Source organism: Magnolia sinica, chromosome 15 (assembly GCF_029962835.1).
Source record: "Magnolia sinica isolate HGM2019 chromosome 15, MsV1, whole genome shotgun sequence".
Lineage (NCBI taxonomy): Eukaryota > Viridiplantae > Streptophyta > Magnoliopsida > Magnoliales > Magnoliaceae > Magnolia > Magnolia sinica.
Genome location: NC_080587.1, coordinates 41,690,044 through 41,703,087, shown reverse-complemented (window position 1 = coordinate 41,703,087; position 13,044 = coordinate 41,690,044). Strand labels below are relative to the sequence as shown.

At 41.8% G+C, this 13,044-nt stretch overlaps 1 protein-coding gene across 9 annotated transcripts in view; it reads left to right on the top strand.

Moving 5' to 3' along the window:
• The window catches only part of LOC131226647 (uncharacterized), a 127,879-nt gene that overhangs the window by 34,782 nt on the left and 80,053 nt on the right, over window positions 1–13,044 (top strand). For 7 of the 9 annotated variants that reach the window (XR_009161957.1, XM_058222241.1, XM_058222244.1 and 4 more), the window contains exon 7: window positions 43–111. The exons of the other annotated variants lie outside the window; for them this stretch is intronic. Coding sequence is in view for 6 of the 7 variants with exons in the window: in XM_058222241.1 (XP_058078224.1) it covers window positions 43–111 (69 nt within the window). In the remaining variant the exon portion in view is untranslated. The remainder of the gene's footprint in view (window positions 1–42; window positions 112–13,044) is intronic. 9 annotated transcript variants of the gene reach the window in all.

Genomic DNA, 13,044 nt, shown 5'->3' with positions numbered 1-13,044 from the left:
TGATTTGAGCTCTGATTCACTTGTTTGATGGTCTCTCTGCAGATCAGAATCAACAATAGCTTCGTTTCATCTTTTCGAGAGCCTTACTACAAACTAAAATGCAAAAGTGAGGTCTGTGAAAATTTTCTGATTCTAGTCTTGTTAGAAATATAGACCAGCCAGCATTTTGTTTTCATAACCACCCTCCATCCTTCAGACCTTCATTGTATTGAATCTATTGATTTTATAGCTCGTGTTCTCTTTCCTAGTCAAAAGATGTAGATGATATACTATTGCTATATGCCCATGTCTGTCTGTATACATTGTGGATAGTTACATTATGATACATAATCGATGTCGTTGTCGTCATCATCATCGTCATCGTTGTCATCATCCATCGTCATAGACTTGTCCCAGCCATTTGGTGTCATCTTTACGAATCCAGAAAATGTTTAACATTTTAGTACTTGAATAGAAATAACGACTCTGTTTGGTCACAATTGCACTTTCTGGCAGCATTTTCCCTTGCTTTTCCCCAGCCTAGATTAGGAGGTTGATGTTAGGCGGGTAGCTGGTTGTCAAACTTTTGCCAAGCGACTGTGAGAATGACTAAAGGTCATTGATCAAGGTGGTGAGAGTTTATATGAAGGATTATTCACTAAGGATAGGATCACGTAGACCAGATGAATCATAGCAATGCACCTTATGATGTACGATGTGAATAAGAAAGAAGAAAAGAACATGAGAAGAACAATTTTTTGTACATCCCACCCACATTATTCAAATATATTGTTTTTTTTTTTTTTTTTTTTGAAGTTTTCTCCCTCTGAAAGAGAAAGTTCTCTCTAAACTCACAACTTTTATTTTTTCAAATTCCAATCTTTCCATTCATCAACTGATGTAGGATGATGGAACTATCCTAGGATGCAAGATGAGAGATCAATTTACATTTTAATTTCAGCAATCAACATGTAAATCAAACATATCCGCATAATAGATTTAGAAATTTAGATTTATAACACGAAAGTTCTAGGTTATTACATACACAGTGAACGAAAATATAAAATAATTTAAGAGTGACCCACTTGGAAGTAAGAACTTCCAATCTAGCATGGGTAGTGCAACAACCACGTGGATAGACAAAGATGCAAGCATATTTTTGGTTTGAGGAAAGTTTCACAAAAAATTCAGATTTTCATTAAGGTTTTCCATTCATGGATGGAGATTTAGGAATTTAGGGATTTAAAGGATTTACGGATTAGGGAGTTTTGGAGGAAAATCAAAGAGGGAAAACCCCAAATAGGGGCCCACACATGGCTGCTCGTACGGACACACGTGTGTGCGTGTGCACGTGCGAGTCCACACGTGTCTAGGTAAAGGAGAAGAAAGGGAGGATTGAGTGGGGTTTTGATGGGTTTAGAAGGTTGTAATGAAAGGGGAAAGAGGAAGACAATAAAAGAAGAATACCTTTTGAAGAAGAGAGGAAGGATGTAGCTTGGGAAATCCATCACCAAACAATTCTCTACCCTTCCACAGTTCAATTGGAAGGGAGGGTTTTTCACAACCCTAAAATAGGAGGAAAATTCCTTATCACAGGAGAGTTTCTCTCTTTTTTCTTTCTTCTCAATAACTACACTAGGTGATGGGGATATCACGCGCACACGCACACACCACCCTCCCACGCACGTATGTACGAAGGAGGGCCCCACCGTCGATCTGGCTCGATGACGACGTCCAGGGAGGGCCTCCTAGTTAGAAGATGAAGTTTTGATTCAAAAGAATGGGCTCGATAGTCAAGAAAAGCCCATCATGGGATCTCATGATGGTGGCCCACTAGTCGGATTGATTTCATATTTTAGATTTTGCTTATTGTTATTATTTAGAACATCATGAACGCTTTGGATTTCTTTGTTTGGTTTTTATTTTAGTTTACTTCATCGCCAAGTAAGAGGTTGCGCACATGGCGCGAGTTTAGGGGTATAGGATTTTCCCTATAAATAGACACCCCTTATAGTCTTTTGACTCATTAAAGTTGAATAAAAATTCCTGCATGGTTTTTCTGCTCTATGAGTTTCTGAGTTGTGGAAAAATTAAAGTGGGTGCAAAGCCCTCCCCTTTCGAAGGGCCGAGATTAAAGCGGGTGCGAAGCCCTCCATTTTCGAAGGGTTAACTACCGTGGTACGAAGCCACGTTTATCCCCATCCACCCCTCCATCTTATTTCATCCTTCCCATAACCATCTTCGCGCCCAATCCGTTTGTTTTGTAGCTATTCATTCCTCTACAGCCAGTTTTTAGAATCTGGCCCTCCAAGAGGGTTGAAACTTCGACAGAGCACCACACCCAAACCACAGCCCGGATCAACGTGAGATTTGAAGGTTTTGCAGCCCCAGCCTGACCGACCAGGGCTAAGAAGCTGATTTGGGAAGGCATGCCTTCATCGCACATGCGTCAGCTTCGGGGCACTGTCTACACGCGGGAGCTATTTCTGGGTCAGGTTTATCTTGTTTTCCTTTTTTCATCCCTAATTTTATAAACCCTAACCCTAGATTGTCTTAAATCCCTTATTTCTATCTCTTTTCTCACCTTAGGGTTCTTTGATTTGAAATTGGTGAATTCCTTGGATTAGGGATTGATTGTCATGCATGTGTGGCTGATTTCTATTTCCCTTTGAGTATTGTTTGGTTCATATTTTTTATTAATCCAGCCGTAACGTGTGTAGGCCAGGACCCACATAGATTCCCCTTTAAATTGAATATTTGGATTTTTGTGTGGGATGTGGAATTTGTGTAATTGTCTATGAACTATGTGATCTTAAATCTGAAATCTTGCACATCATATTTGAATTTCATGTCCTGCATCAAATTTGGTATCAGAGCTTAGGGTTCTTATAGGGGAATACATCACATATTTAGGGTTTAGTTTGTTTGAGTCCTTCATGCATCCAGTTGATTACATATAGCTGCTAGAAGACTGTAGTCCCTGATATATATTGCTGAATTTTAGTAACGATATGTAGTCTCCTTCATATAGAGTGTCATAGGGTCATTTAGTTCTTTTAGATGCATATAGTCGCCGTAGTAGGTTCTTAGGTTGAGCAAGTCGGTGTATGCCCACACGTACGGGTCATGGTTTCGGTCTGCACCCCATACTAAGCATGGAACAACTGCTAGAGTCACTACACAAGTTGTCCCAGCAGATCAAGTCTTTAGATAAGTGCTTGGAAATGGACCAATGCTTTGAACAGCTTGATGTGCGCATTACCCGACTAAAAACCATCGCCTGGACAAACCCCACCATTGGGGTAGATGTCCAATCTCAGGCAGGTGGCCTAGAGGATAGACCAATGAATGGAGTTTGTCAAGGAATCAGTCATGGGCATGCATTCCTGCACCTACCCCATGAGGGACATTAAGATCATTACTTTGAGGGGTACAACATGTGCGGCCTTGTGGCTGGAGAGAGTGCACCAGAGGCTAGTGTAGAGTTACCCACTGAAGCCATTCCGGTAGTGGATGAGTTTCGTGATGTCTGTCCTGATGATCTACCGGATGAGTCTTCCCCTACGAGGGATATAGAGCACACCAGAACATGGGACACCGTTATACCTACAACCGAGTTTGCGTTTAATGGTTCTGTCGATAGGTCCACAGGTCTTAGTCCTTATGAAGTCATTACTGGTTATAAACCTGGAAAACCTATTGATCTTGTCCTTATATCACTGTCCCATAGGCCGTCAGAGCCTGCAGAGTCATTTACGCATCACATTCATTCATTGTATCAAGAAATCAAGCAGAAGATCACTACTAGTAATGAGCATTACAAATTTTCTGCAGACTAGCATGAACGTTTCAAAGAATTCAATATCGGGGGCTCTGTGATGGTCCGCATCAGGCCCGAGCGGTATCCTCCGAAGGCCGTTCGTAAGTTACACGCGCGTAGCGCTGGACTCTTTAAAATTATAAAACAAAACGGTCTCAATGCGTATGAGGTAGATCTTCCACCTTCCATGGGAATTAGTTCCTCATTCAATGTGGAGGATCTAGTTATTTTTTAGGGGAGCACTGATACTTTGTCCGGCCTTTCGCCCACCCATCCTTATTCCTCATATTTATCCCTTGATCCATGGCCCCCTCCCGACCCATCTTCCTAGCCTCTAACTCCCATATCTACCTTTCTCGACCCATTTTTCTAGCCTTTACGTCCCATACCTACCCGTCCCAATCCATTTTCCTAGCCTCTACCTCCCATACCTACTCTTTCTGACCTTTCTTCCCAGCCTCTACCTCTCATACCTAACCTTCACACACCCACCCAGAGAGGAAATAGAGGATATCATAGACCAACAGATAGTTTCAACGTCGGATGGCAGGATTTAGAAGTATCTGGTTAAATGGAAGTCATGCCTAGCTTCAGACAACATGTGGCTCACTAAGGAGGAGCTTTAGATACTTGATCCTGACATCCTGGAGTGGTTTAGGAGTTTTATTTAGCTAATAACGAAATCTTCACAGTTGGGGAGAATTGATGGGGACATCACACACACACCACCCCCCTACGCACGTACGTACGAAGGAGGGCCCCACCGTCGATCTGGCTCGATGACAACGTCTAGGGAGGGCCTTCTAGCTAGAAGACGAAGTTTTAATTCAAAAGAGTGGGCCCGATGTCAAGAAAAGCCCATCATGGGATTTCATGATCGTGGCCCAGTAGTTAGATTGATTTCATATTTTAGGTTTTGGTTATTGTTATTAATTAGGACATCATGACTGCTTTGGATTTCTTTATTTGGTTTTTATTTTAGTTTACTTTATCGCCAAGTAAGAGGTTGCGCACATGGTGCGAGTTTAGGAGTATAGGATTTTCCCTATAAATAGGTAGTCTTTTGACTCATTGAAGTTGAATAAAAATTTTTGCATGGTTTTTTTGCTCTTTGAGTTTTTGATTTGTAAAAAAATTAAAGTGGGTGCGAAGCCCCCCCTTTTCGAAGGGCTAAGATTAAAGTAGGTGCGAAGCCTTCCCTTTTCGAAGAGTTAACTACTGTGGTGCGAAGCCACGTTTATCCCCATTCGTCCCTCCATCTTATTTCATCCTTCCCACAACCATCTTCGCGCACAATCCGTTTGTTTTGCGGCTATTCATCGCTCCACAACCAGTTTTCAGAATTTGGCCCTGCAGGAGGGTTGAAACTTCGACGGAGCACCACGCCCAAACCACAGCTCGGATCGACGTGAGATTTAGAGGTTTTGCAGCCCTAGCCTGGCTGACCAGGGCCAAGAAGCCGATTTGGGAAGGCGGGCCTTCATCGCACGTGCGGCCAGCCCATCTGTGCACGTGCGTCAGCCCCGGGGCACCGTCTGCACGCGGGAGCTATTTCTGGGTCGGGTTTTTCTCTTGTTTTCCTTTTTTCATCCCTAATTTTATAAACCCTAACCCTAGATTGCCCTAAATCTCCCATTTCTATCTCTTTTCTTAGCCTAGGGTTCTTTGATTTGAAATTGGTGAATTCCTTGGATTAGGGATTGATTGTCATGCATGTGTGGATGATTTCTATTTCCCTTTGAGTATTGTTTGGTTCATAATTTTTATTGATCCAGCTGTAACGTGTGTAGGCCTGGACCCACATAGATTCTCCTTTAAATTGAATATTTGGACTTTTGTGTGGGATGTGGAATTTGTGTAATTGTTTATGAACTATATGATCTTAAATCTGAATTCTTGCACATCATATCTGAATTTCATGTCCTGCATCACTAGGGTTGGATCTCCACCCCCCTGTGCTTTTATAAGTAGAAATTCGAAATTATTACTATTATGCCACTCACTTAAGTGAAATGGCCCATCATCCCAAATAAGAAAATTAAAACACTTATTATTAATCTCAACCATTAAATAAATCCTAAAAATAACAAAAAACATAAAGTAAGCTGTAAGCAAATCAGAGTCTAAGGGGCTCGATGGCCTGATCGATAAGATCCAACATCGGATTGATATGAAATAAAAATTCTATGACTAAAATGGTCTCCTAAGCAACCTACATGCATCATCCAAAAGCGAGGTCTTCCTGATGCACGTCCAATGCATGTGGGGTCTTCAAAATGGCCCGACAGGCCCCATTTGGAACTCATCTCTCATCTACAAAGAAAGTTGTGCTGTTGTGGGTAGTTGTCTTCGTCTTTGGTACACCAGAGTAGGTCCTCTGATGTCCCCATCAATTCTCCCTTGCTGAGAAGAATTCGCCACCGGCGAAATAAAGTTGCGATAATGCTTGAGGAGGTCAGGATCAATGCCCTGGAACTCTGCCTCTGTAATCTAAGTGTTGACTGGCTCCTCCCTATTCTTCCACTTCACGAAATATTTCTGATATCCTCCATGGCGGGTAGAGACCGCTTGGTGGTCCATAACATCCTCGATCTCTTCTTTCCAACTTGGTAGTGATGGAAGAGAGGGTAATGGGTGGGAAGTTTGGTAAAGGCCATGAGCTGGGGACAGGGTCAGGAACACCATCATTTGGGATAAGAGAAAAGTTTGCAGGAGTGCTACATGATGGATGTGTGGGTCCGTCACAAGGCACAAGTGTCAAACAACCATTTACTCCAAAAGCTTAAGCTGTCAGAGTGTGGTGTATCAATGTATATCAAGGGACTTTATCACTTCAACAACAAGGTCCTCTATGTTGAATGCTGCACTAATGCCCATGTCAGATAGAAGATCCACCATATGCGCATTAGGGCCCACTCTTGTCAAAATTTTATATGGACTTGCATGGACATGCAATTTCCTCACGGTTTCCTATGGTAATCGTTCAGGCCTAATGCAGACCATGACGTCCTTACCCACTTGAAACTCCTTAAACCTATCATGTGAATCTGCAAAGATTTTGTAATGTTGATTACTAGCATTAATGCACTTCTTGATCTCACTATACAAATCACGAATATGCCGTTCAAATGCATCTGTGGACTCAGATGGCCTATGTGAAACGGACATGGATATGAAATCTATAGGTGTTCTAGGCTTGTACCCAAATGCTATCTCAAATGGACTTATTTCTATGGACCTATTGATGGAATTGTTGTGTGGAAACTCGGCTATGGGCAAAACCGCATCCCAGGTCCTAATATGGTCTCCCACCTGACATCGTAGCAGATTCCCTAAGCTTCAATTGACAACCTCCGCCTGACTATCTGTTTGAGGATGGTATGCTGAAGAGAACTACAACTTTGTTCCCATCATGTGCCATAGAGTTTTTCAAAAATAACTCATAACCCGCACATCTCGATCTGATACAATGGTCTTCGGCAAACCATGCAGACGAAATATCTCCCCAAAGAATATCTTGGCCATGTTAGTGGCATCAAACATTTTAGAACATGGGAGAAAGTGAGCCATTTTCAAAAAACGGTTCACAACTACAAAAATTGAATCGTGCTTTTTAATCGTCTTGGGGAGCCCAAGCACGAAATCCATGCTAATATCAACCCATGGGGTGTGAAGGACTAGCAAAGGTGTATATAAACTTGTGTTATGCTTCCTCTGCTTTGCTAGCTGACAAGTCTTACATTGCCCTATATTGTTAGCCACGTCTCGATTGAGACTTGGCCAATAAAAGTGCTCCTGTACAAGGGTAATAGTCTTTTCACACCCAAAATGGCTAGCCATCCCTCCAGCATGAAGCTCCCAAACAAGAAAGTCGCGGAGGGACATACGGGGTATCCATAATCTATCACCTCTAAAAAAAATACTCACTGACAAGGACAAATTCACTACTACTCCTAGATTGACTAGCTAACAACGATACGTACACCTCTCCAAAATCTGGGCAACTAGGATAATCTTCCTTTAAACGCTTAAATCCAGTGACTTTGATGCTCGTAGAGTGGAGTAATGCAACCCTATGACTCAATACATCAGCATGGTTATTCTCAACCCCGGTCTTGTACTCCAATACAAAAGTGTACTCTTGGAGAAATTGGACCCATTTAGCATGTGTCCGGTTTAACTTCTTTTGCGAGTTGAGATAGCGCAAAGCCTCATGGTCAGAAAATAAGACGAACTCCTGTGGTAATAGAGAATGTCGCCAATGGCAAAAGGACTGCACTACCGCACATAATTCATTGTCATAGGAAGGATACTTTTGGTTCGCTTTATTCAGTTTTTCGCTAAAGAAAGTGATAGGGTGCCCTTCCTGACTAAGCACTCCACCAATACTTACACCAGACACATCACAAGCGACCTCAAAAGCCTTGGAAAAATCTAGAAGTTGCATGGCAAGAGCTTTAGTCATCTTAACCTTATCTCCTTGAACACCCTAGAGGCTGCTTTAGTCTATTGGAACCCCTCCTTTTTAAGGCAATCGGTAATGGGAGCCATGATGGAACTAAACTCTCTAATGAACTATCTATAAAAGGTGGATAGGCCATGGAAGCTACGCACCTCATGAATATTACGTGGCTCAGGCCAACTGATTATGACCTTGACTTTCTCGGGATCTGCAGACATGCCCTCAGATGACATGATAAAACCTAAGAAGATGACACTACTAGACAAAAACGAACAGTTCTTGAGGTTGGCATATAACTTCTCTGCCCTGTGGATCCCACACACTTGCCTTAGGTAGTGAAGGTGTTGTTCCTTAGTCATGCTATAAATAAGGATGTTGTCAAAGTACATGACTAGGAACTTCCCTATGGTCTCAACACCTGGGTCATCACTAGCATAAATGTACTTGGGGCATTGGTCAGCCTAAAAGGCATGACTAGTCGCTCGTATAGCCAATCCTTCAAATTGAAGGCCGTTTTCTACACATCACCTAGGTGAATACGGATCTGGTGATACCCACTCTTGAGGTCTATTTTGGAGAAAATTGTGGCATTGGCCATTATATCCAACATATCGTCAAGACGCGGTATGGGAAACATGTACTTAATAGTAATCTTGTTGATGGCCCTGCTATCCACACACATACGCCACATCCATCCTTCTTGGGTGTCAAAAGAGCTGGCACGACACATGGACTCATGCTCTCTTGAATGAACCCCTTCCTAAGAAGCTCATCAACTTGCTTCTTGAGTTCTGCATGCTTCGTGGGGTTCATTCTGCAATGAGGAAGGTTTGGGAGAGTCGACACAGGGACAAGATCAATGGCATGCTGGATGTCTCTCATAGGTGGAAGCTCATCTAGGAGGTCATCAGGAAAGACATCATTGAACTCATCCATCACTGAAATCACCTTATTAGGCAACTCCACACCAACTTGGGGGTAGCCTTTCTAGTCACGAGGGCATACACCTCCGAATCCTCCCTATTCTCTCATTTAAATTCTTTTGCATTAATGATATTAAGAGACTTAGGTTTGGGCTTCCTCGAAGTTCCAGGATCACTCTTCTTGGTGATCTCTTTCTTTCCTGGTATGCTCTTGGGTGGAAGAGGACTCAAATCTAATTTTCTTGCCCTCAAAAGTAAATGTACAAATATTCGAGCGACCGAATATTGTAATGACTAAGTTAAATAACCAGGGCCTACCTAAGATGATGTGACTGACATCCATATGAAGCACATTGCACCACAACGAATCCTTGTACGACGCATACTGGATGGGGATACTATATCGCTGTGAGACTGTAATGGAGGACTCATCAACTCATGACACTCTGTAGGGCTGAGGGTGAGATTTGGCTTTCAAGCCCAGTCGACTCATGGTGCTAGTAGAGATCACGTTGGCACAACTACCACTATCTACGATCACTTTACAATTCTTTTCTCCACACTTGGTATAAGTGTAAAAGATCCTGTTCCTGCGCCAATCATAATTTTGTTTAGCTTGGTCAAATGTGCATTTGACTACTACATGAGTGTGGGTCTCATGATCATCAAACTCCTCATCATTAACGCCAATATTAGGCTCATGTTCCTCTGCGTCGCAATTGTCCTCGTCATCCTCATCTGTCTCATCTATCATAAGAGCTTTACTTCTTTATTTGATTGGGCATTCCTTTGCGAGGTGACCATAACCATTGCAACGGAAACGCTGCATGTGCTCACCTCCCTTCGAACTAGTGCTGACTAGACCCTTACCTTTAACTTCTCTGTTATAGATGGGAGCACCAGTTGGGGCTTTGGTCTGGCTTCCAAGGTTAGGTTTGACTCCCTGAGGAGCAACCCTGCAACTGGAATCACGATACTCAAACCGCTTCATGGTTGGTTGCACTAGGTATCGTTTAAGCTCCTTTACCCTAAGGTAGGCCTCTAGTGTTCCAATATCATGAGGGATGAGCTCATGCTTAATATCAGGGCGCAAGCCCGTCCTAAAACGAGACAAGGTTACATTAGGGGAATCATCGACATCACATCGCATTATGTACTCAAATCTCTCGATGTAATCCGATACAAACATTGACCCTTGCCTCAAGGACTGCCACTGGTCCAAAAGGCGATCACGGTAGGAGAGCGGGACATATTTTTCTTTAATAAGTTCTTTCTTCTCAACCCATAATGTAATAGGTTCATCTCCATGCCGCTTTGCCTTCCGTTCTGTATTGGTTTAGATCAACTTGGCTTGACCCGTCAACTTCATCTCGACGAACTTTGCTTGACGACGATCTTACATCTCATGCCACTCGAAGAAGTAGTCCATGTCAACTAGACAGTCAAGGAAATGCTTTGGATTTAAGCGACCATCAAAACTGGGAGCATCGACTTTGACTATCTTCATAACCCTTTCCTCATGGTCGTAACGATCCCGTGACTCTCTACAAGGTATGTGGGCGCGCGATACTATGTGACCTACTCCATAACCAAATTTCCTATTATGACCCCCTAATGGGTTCTACTGGGACCGAACTCTGCTCAACTGGGTCCTCATCCTCTGGCTCTCCTACTTGAGACTAGTGGTCTTCCTCAGTGACGGGGGTACCATGAGAGGTAGCCTCTAGTCATGTCTGCATGGCAGTGGTCTTATTGTGCGTCTCAATGGCGGTCAAACAACAGTTTATCTTTTCGAGAGCCTTGGCATTTTAATCTGGGTTCATGGTGGGGAATAGACCAAAATCACGAACTGTCCGTGTTTGTATATACTAAACGACCATAATGAGAGACAACCTAGCTGAATGCATATTATATGATGAATGCGCTGCAAAACAATAAATCAGATTTGACGGTGATAAATGTGATGCTATATGATGCACATGTGTTCTATGTATGATGATTCTTAGTACCTTAAACCCTATGGACAACCCTAGAATGATTCTAATAAGGCTAAAACTGAAAATTTAGAAACTAGGTGTCTTATAGTCACTAAATTTGAAAATTCCAGCGTTATAGGACTTTGAAAATACCCAAGCACAAAATTCAACAAGCCAAATCAGAAAATTCATCGAGCTATATGCGACCTATATGCTCTACTATGGGTACAAGAATTTTGTTGAACACCTACCCGACGCTAGATCTAGGCTTTGATACCAAATTTAATTTACAATGATGGAATTATCCTAGGATGCAAGATAAGAGATCAATTTACACATTAATTTCAACGATCAACATGTAAAATCAAACATATCCACATAATAGATTTGGAAATTTAGATTTATAATACGAAAGTCCTTGGTTATCACATACGCAGTGCACAAAAAATATAAAATAATTTAAGAGTGACCTACGTGGAAGTAAGGATTTTCAATTTAGCATGGGTAGTGCAACAATCACGTGGATAGATAAGATGCAATCAAAATTCTGGTTTGGGAAAAGTTTCACAAAAAATTCAGATTCTCATTGGGGTTTTATATTCATGGATGGAGATTTAGGAATTCAAAGGATTTAGGGATTAGGGAGTTTTAGAGGAAAATCAAAGAGGGAAAACCCCAAATGGGGCCCACACGTGGTTGCTTGTACGGATGCACATGCGTGCGTGTGCACATGCAAGTCCACACGTGTCTAGGTAAAGGAGAAGAAAGAGAGGGTGATTGAGTGGGGTTTTTATGGGTTTAGAAGGTTGTAATTGAAGGGGAAAGAGGAAGACGAGAAGAAGAAGAATACCTTTTGAAGAAGAGAAAGAGGAAGGATGTACCTTAGGAAATCCACCATTAAACAAGTCTCTACCCTTCCATAGTTCAATTAGAAGGGAGGGTTTCTCACATATCCTAAAAGAGGAGGAAAATTCCTGATCACAAGAGAACTTCTCTCTTTTTTTCTTTCTTCTTAACAACTTCACTAGGGTTGGACCTCCATCCCCTTGTGCTTTTATTATTGAAAATTCGAAATAATTAGAACTACGCCACTCACTTAATGAAATTGCCCATCATCCAAAATAAAAAAATGAAAACACTTATTATCAATTTCAACCATCAAATAAATCCTAAAAATAATAAAAAAACATAAAGGAAGCAAGATCGGAGTCCAAGGGGCCCAGATTTGGCAGCCCGATGGCCTGTTCGATAAGATCTAATAGTCGGATTGACACAAAATAAGAATCCTATTAGTGAAAAAGTCTCTTATGCAGCCTATGAAAGTACGAGCTATAGATGTCCGGGGGGTTGGGGGGCGTGAATAGGACAATACAAAATATTTACCTATAATGCAGAATAATAAAACAAATACTCTTAATTGCGTAGAGTATTGAAATTTTGATTTCAAATAGTTCGTAGGACAACTTTCACCTAAAAGATTTAGGTCGGACAGCCTTATTTCACGACGTCTTTGGGATCAAAATATCAAACTTTGCAAGAGACAATCAATCACAAGGAAAGCATATAAAGAATTAAACAATCACCATAATGCACAATGAGTTATAGTGGTTCGGTGCTTAAACTTCACACCTACTCTACTCCCAAAATTACTACCCTCGTATTTCTGGCTTTCACTATTTCAAGGTTTTCACAGGGTCACCTTAACAACCTTATACAGTTCTTGTGATTTTCACGGGCTATCACAAAACCCTCTTTGTGATTTTCATGGGCTCATCACAAAACAACCCGCTGAGATTTTCGGGCTATCTCAGAAAAACCCAAAATGAAATGAAAGTAAATATAGTACTTATCTTCAATTGGCGAGTCGAAGACGTAACTATAATT